General features: G+C 40.0%; 1 protein-coding gene across 2 annotated transcripts in view; it reads right to left on the bottom strand.

Annotated features, from left to right (window-relative positions):
- Positions 1 to 367: 367 nt before the first annotated feature.
- ELP2 (elongator acetyltransferase complex subunit 2) overlaps positions 368 to 7,075 on the bottom strand; it is a 59,494-nt gene continuing 52,786 nt past the window's right edge. The window contains exons 19-22 of one of the 2 annotated variants that reach the window (XM_036741867.1): positions 5,051 to 5,172; positions 2,160 to 2,302; positions 1,285 to 1,398; positions 368 to 710 (exon numbers count right to left, since the gene is read on the bottom strand). In XM_036741867.1, coding sequence (XP_036597762.1) covers positions 554 to 710; positions 1,285 to 1,398; positions 2,160 to 2,302; positions 5,051 to 5,172 — 536 coding nt within the window. In that variant the 3' untranslated portion in view covers positions 368 to 553. The remainder of the gene's footprint in view (positions 711 to 1,284; positions 1,399 to 2,159; positions 2,303 to 5,050; positions 5,173 to 7,075) is intronic. The other variant, XM_036741866.1, reaches the window with a different exon arrangement.

Here is a 7,075-nt window from a genome sequence, read left to right as displayed (position 1 = left end):
AGATCTGAACTGGAAAAGGAGTGGTAAATAGCCTGGGGTGGTCCAGGTGCAGATGAGAAGAGTTAAGTGGTCAGAGACCCACAGTGAAAAGACAGTTAAAAAGATTATTGAGTATCCAGGTAGACTGGGATGGGCCAGATGCCTCAGGCGAATGCCAGGCTGCTGAAATGTAAGGAAAAGTTCAGGGCCTAGGTTGCGTTCAAAGACATGGTCTTTTCCTTTTGTGAGTCCAGCTCAAATCCCATAACCCCATCATATCCACTATGCCAAAGTAGATGGGAAGAAATCATATGGTGAAGGCACTAGGATAATTGGCCCCTAAATAAAGTGTTAAGCATAATTATAAAAATGAAATTCAAATTAAATTATGAAGGTAAAGGAAATTTATTTATTTACAAATAAATATTTTGACAATACTGACTATTATCAAAGCTATTTTTAGATATTACAAAAACATAATTATCTTTTAAAAATAATAAAAAATTTTGAAAATGTGAAACTCAAGCAGGTGACTGAGGTTTTTACATTTTTTAATGTAAATTTTCTAGTTTAGCTAAAGTGCATATCTGTTAACATTGAATATTTTGACACAATTATCCTCTCCACAACTTGCCAGCTGTAGCCACTCACTGCTGTCTGGGTCATCATGTCCAGCTCTTCCAGTATAACTCCTCCAGCACAGTTTTTTGACAGTGAGTGTATGGCTTTGGCTGTAATAAAGATAGAAAAGTCATGACATAAAAACGTATCTTGGGAAACTATAACTGCAAAATAAATTCAGATTTCACCTCCATATGTGCCACTTAATTTATGCTAAAAAATATTTTTGCCTAAAATGTCCACAACACCTTTTAATCCAACGATCCTACTGCTAGACCTATACTCCAAGGAGGTAAAAACAGAAAGTAATAAGAGTAGCAGTGAAAAAGTGAATTCTCCTACCTAATCACCTACCCCATCTTTTGTGCCACACAACAAGTCTCTAATATCTCCCCTTCTCCCTCTTTCTGTCTGTCTCTCCTAGACTGTAGGTGTCTAGGACAGACCTTACTTCTATCAGACTGCTTTCAATGGTCTGGATGATGGGAGAAAGAAAGCATTTTGGGAATGGAATATATTATTATGTTCTTGAAGAAAGAAGAGTTTCAATCATTTTTCCGCACCTGGGTCTCTGCATGTGTCCCCATGTAAAAGCTGGATATTGTTTACTGCACAAAAAACACTAAATTTTGTTCAACTCAAATAAAACAAATATTGTCTGCGGGCAATGGGACATAGAAATACCTATGATTTGTTTCCATGCACTTGGTCCAATCTGAGAATGCTGGTTGCTGGAGAGTCTTCTCCCATGTATACAAACAGATCTTTCCACACTCTAATCCTAATGCAACAATATATCTGAAAAAAAAAAGACATAGCAACAGGTATTAAAATTACTTCTATTATCACCAACGTCACTTCCTAAACTTGAAGTGTTAATTGAGCATTAAAGCTCAACAACGGCAGGATTGTACAACCAATTTACAAGCATTTTCTTATCAGGATCTAAAGGAACCAAAAGAAAACATGCCTATATTTGATTCTTAGTCTCTGCTGGGAAAGCCTTTAATGAGTCAATCTAAAGTTTGCCACAATACTGGATTTTCTGTTAAAAACACTTTGTCACACAGAGAGACTACAAATCTACATCTTGGTCCCTTATTTATCTTTGCTGTTATTTCAGTCATGTCCAACTCTTCACGATGCCATTTGCAGTTTTCTTGACAGAGGTATTAGAATGATTTGCCATTTCCTTCTCCAGCTCATTTCACAGACAGGAAACGGAGGCAAGCAGAGTTAAGTGACTTGCCCAGGGTCACAAAGCTAGTAAGTTTTTGAGGCCACATTTGGACTCAGGAAGAGGAGTCTTCCTGACTCCAGGCTGGTGCTCAGTGCACTATAGCAATACCTGGATGTCTCTTGTTTATCTAGTTTGATTAATTTAAATTAGCTGGGGGACAACTCTGAAAGGCCAGGAATCCTCACAAAGGGAGTTAGAAGAGGAACAAATACTAGGAAGGCAAGCAACACTGCTGCCCAGTTCAGTTTGGCCTTACAATGAACAAGTGAGAATTAAAATGTTCTCCTCTTCAAAGTAAAATCTAAGAAGGCAGCCATACCTTCTGGCAAGGGTAAGCACAGGGCTGACGCTGATGGCAGTGACTGCATCGCCTGCATCCAGGACTGAAGAGCAGGGCCCGATGGTACAGATTCGGCTTTCTTCTGTAGCACCAGCGGAGTCACACTCACCCCAGACTACAACCTAAGCCAGACACAAAGATGAACAAATTACAAAGCTGTGTATGGTGGAACAATGTTCTTGAAATCTGAGGTCACAGACAAATCCACAGGGAAAATGTCTTTCTTCTTCCCTGGGATGCTCCCTGCAGGTTTCTTCTGGAAGATATATTCCATAAATAAGCCCCTTCTCAGGTGCTCTGAGGAACAGAATGTACAGGGACACAAATGATGTTTTTTCAGTTCATGCCTGACCTTTTTTCACACTTGAATTTGCATATACTGTGGCATTCTAATGTTCTGAAAATTTACAGTATTATACTCAACATGATTAAGTTACACCAGGGCTGTCCAATCTTAGGTTTTTATTGAAACAATAGACAATATATTTTGATTTGCCATTTTAGTGAGAGCTCAGCTTCGTTTACTAAAGCATTTATGTAAATTTCTATGCTTGTAGGTGGGTCACATAAATCTCACTGCAGGCCTGGCCGCATGCATCTTGGACAGCCCTGAGTTACACAATAGAAAACTGAAGGAGATAAAACCCTACTTCTCACTCAGTTTACTTTATAAAAATGTAGGGACATTGCCAGGTGCTACTAAAAATGAGTGGGCCTCACTGTTCTAAGCTCTGGAAAAGTCTTTTGATCTGGTGAGATTTTCTAAGACATGATGATCTAAACAAGGAAAGGTTTGTATACCTGCTTTCTTGGAAATGTACAAGGACCCATTATCTAATCCTGATTCCACTTAAGTAGCAGGTAAAGGAGAAAGTAAAGGGGAATTGGGCTGGGATTCCCAAATGGAGAGATCGGAGGAGCGTGTCTCCAAGGCTTTATCTGAGTTACTGATAAACATGTTAATGCTATCTAGGCCTTTATCTGAGTCATTGATAAACATGTTAAATAGCATCAACCAAGCAAAGATCCCTGGGGCACTGGTTAGATAACACAGAGATAATGGAAGCAAGCTATCTGATTATAGTCCAGCCTTTATTCTCAGATATAATGGCAGGCTATCTTTATCTTCCTTTTCAGGAAAAAATTATCAGAGAGTAACCTTTCCTGAATGTCCATTTCTTTTGGTGATGGGAATCTAAATCAACGCCCAAGAGTGATTTCTTCTGGGTTTTCAGGCAGTTGTTAATTTAGAGCTGGAGGTCATTTTAGTCCAACCTCTAGTGTACAGATAAGGAAGATGAGGCCTGGACAGGTTATGGTCCTCTATGTCTTAGAATTTTACATTTTCTTCCAGACTCATTTGTCACCTTCTCTCTATGTAAAGCCCTTCCCAATCCTTCCACCCTTCCCCCAACTTGTGTGGATCCTTTCCATGTATATGGGGGCAATGTTGTGCAGAGTCAAGAGCTGGCCTTGAAATCAGGAAGACCTGGGTTTCAGACGTGCCCCAACACACTTAGGCTATGTAACAGGCTATGTAATGTACGTCCCTTAACCTCTCAGTGCTCTGGGCAGTTTTCTTTATTTCACTATTTAATTTGCAAAGAAGGCACTGACCTGCATTGAGAGAGGGAGTTTCCTCACCTGGCATTTCTCTGTAACAATGAAATCACCGGTCCACTCTCTATCCTTTTATATGTTTGCGCTGATTTTCTATAGTAGAATGTCAGCTACTCGAGGGCAGAGATTATTTCACTTTTTATCTCTGTGATTTTTTAATGACGGACTGATTGCTCATGCAACTTGAAAAGGATGGCTGCCACCCTGGGTGACAGTCGAACCCAAAAAGATTCTGACAGACTGGAACACTAGGATGAATCAAAGGACGAAATTCAAGAAAGATAAATGTAAAGTTTTATAACTGGCATTAAAAAATCAACTCCCATGCACACGATGGGGGAAGGGGAACAGAGTTAGACAACAGGTTCTCTGAAAAAGATCTAGAGGTTTCAGTGACTCTAAGCTCAGTATGACTGGGCAGGATGATACGACAGACCCCCAAAAGCTAATGACATCTTGGTTAGTGTTGAGAAGGTGCTGCTGTCAAGAATAACAGTGAACACTTACATCATGCTTAAGCACTGAGCTAAGCACTAAACAATTATCTCATTTTCTCCTCAAAGTCCCTCTACATTCTACCACAGTCCGATCACACCTGGCACCTGGTTCTGCTTGGGGCATCGAAGTTTAAAGACACTGGAAGGCTGCAGGGTAACCAGGATGGTGAAGGGCCTGAGTTCATGTCAGAGAAGGCTTGGCAAAAGGAGCTGGGCATGTTTACCCTGCAGAAGAGAAGACTCATGAGAGCCAACGATAAGGGCTCTCATGACAAGAGGGACTTGAAGTTCTGTCTGGTCTCAAAGGGCAGAAATGAGCATTTAGTGGAAGTTAAAAAAGAAGTCAATTTAGGCTTCCTCCCTACCAATCAGACCTGTCCAAAAGCAGAATGGCCTGACAAGAGAGGTGAGTTTTCTCCTCCCTAGAAATCTCTGGAGCAAAGGCTGGATACCCACTGGTCAGGGACATTACACTGGGGATTCTGTTGGTCAGGCGCTCAACTAGCAGCTAAGTGTTTACTGCAGACTATGTATCTGCTGAGGTCCTTTCTATCTTCAAAGTTTTATGATGTTGTCATCATTTTCAACTAGAAATAATGTCTCCCTCTTCCTCTTCCTGCTTCCCCCTTTCGCTTCCTCAGCCGCCTCTTCTGGTACTTTCTATCCCTTAGTTTATCACTTTTCATGACAGCAGCTCAAGCTCTTTAGAGAAAAGTCTGAAAAGATTTAACATATTTTTTTTTTAAAAATCACCTTTTTGTCACGACTCCCTGTGAAGAAATATCTGCTATCAGGGCTCCAATCACAAGACCAAATGATTCTACTATGCACAGCTGTGTTTTTGTCTGTGAACGCACAGAGACTAAAAGCTGGTTCTGAAAAAAAAAACACATATCCATAGGTGAAAAATCATCTACTGAATGAAAGATAGCTATTTGCTTTTTCATATTTTATAAGGCCATATTTTAAAGATTTTTTTTGTATAGTACATGTTTTTGTGAAACTACATTGTTAAACTTTTTTGTATTATGTAAATAGAGCTACTGACCTGCCATCAGTAGGACACACACTTTTTGTTCTTTTTCCAGTAATGGGGATGGATTTGTGCTAACCAAGTACTCTTGGGAGCAACAGGGTATATCTGTGACAGCTAGTTAGTTTAATTTGGAGGCAGGGACACCATGATTGGAGGCACAATAATATAAGCTAATTTTCTTTTTCTTTCCAGTGGAAATAATTCTTGCTCTTCAGACAAGAATTATTTAGCCCAAATATCAAACTCAGTCTATTTGTGCCTGCTGCATACATTTTACAAGGAGAGTTTTGAAAGATGGAAGTGAAATAGTCTCCTGAGAAACCAAGTGCTTAAAGGCCAGAGACTAAATGGATTAAAATGTGTACACCCCATAATCTCTACCAGACTCAGGGAAAACTGCACATAACAGGACTGAGCCAGACAAAAATACTCCAGAATTACTGGTAAATAAATACACTGAGTCATTCTCAAGAAAGGAAAACTGAAAGAGCAGGTATCAGGAATCTTGTTTTCTTCGTTTCAGCCCAGGGTTAAAAGGCATTCAAAAGAAAGCAACCTCTTCAAATAGAAAGAATACTTTCCCAGGCCCAGCTGAGGCTGCGGGCAGAAGACAGCCTGGAAGCCAGAGGGGATGGGGAAGGGCCCAGGAGCCTCTCAGCTGACCACACCTGGTGAATGAATCCATCATCATCGAACAGATATAATGCAGACTGAAGCCAAAAAACATCCCAAACACCAAATTATGGTACCTGCATAAACTGTGACCTAACAAGTCCCTGTCTCCTAACAAAGCCCCATCTTAATCTCACTTGTAAATATCAAAGGAAACAAATGTCTAAGTCCTTTAGAACCCCTAGGTACCTGGACAGGTGTACTTTGGTACCACCCTCATTTGAATAACTGTGAAACTAGGACAAAAAAAAAGGTAAGGGACTCACCCAGTCTTAGGGCACATTCCTGATATGGGAGAGGGAAGGAGGGAATAAGCATTTATAGAACACCTATCATATGCCAACCACTGTGTCAATTGCTTTTTATAAATATCTCATTTGATTCTCACAACAACCTTACAAGGTAAGTGCCATTATACAGTTGAGGAAACTGAGGCAAACAGAAGTTAAGTGACTTGCCCAGGGTCACACAGTAAGTATCTGAGGTCAACATGAACTCAGGTCTTTCTGAATTCAGGCTTAGCATGCTGTCCACTGAGCAAGCAGCTTCCTCTATGCCTCTCCATAGCTAGGAAGAAATCTCAGAGCTTATAGGTTAGATATCTGGAATGATGAAAAGCAACATAATTTCTAGTTCTTTATTGCCTCTTGATGTGTAGGTGTAGTTACCATAAGTTTGGCAAAAGAGTTTTTCAAATTATTGAAAGTACTAATATGTTTTTTAAAAAATTTAAATATTCTTAGTTGTATTTCTGCCTCAATATTTCTACCACATAAGATCTATGGATCAGAATGTATATCATTTATCACATTTTGCAGCAAAATTTTTAAAAAATGTCTTTAGTGTCTATAAAATGCCCCAAGCACAAAAGCTGTAACTCACACATCTCTTCACACCCTGCCTTGAGCTACCTGTCACCATTACCAGCTTCACTCCCTTCCTTTAGCTGGAAGGCTGGTGATGAACCCATCATCATGGAATTGTGGTGCTCCCAACTCAGTCACTTCAAGATTTTCTAAATTTTCCCTTTTCCAATCAATGGTGGAAACAGATGAAAGACACAGTCAGAG

Source organism: Trichosurus vulpecula, chromosome 1, assembly GCF_011100635.1.
Source record: "Trichosurus vulpecula isolate mTriVul1 chromosome 1, mTriVul1.pri, whole genome shotgun sequence".
NCBI lineage: Eukaryota > Metazoa > Chordata > Mammalia > Diprotodontia > Phalangeridae > Trichosurus > Trichosurus vulpecula.
This window is presented reverse-complemented; position numbering and strand designations above follow the sequence as displayed.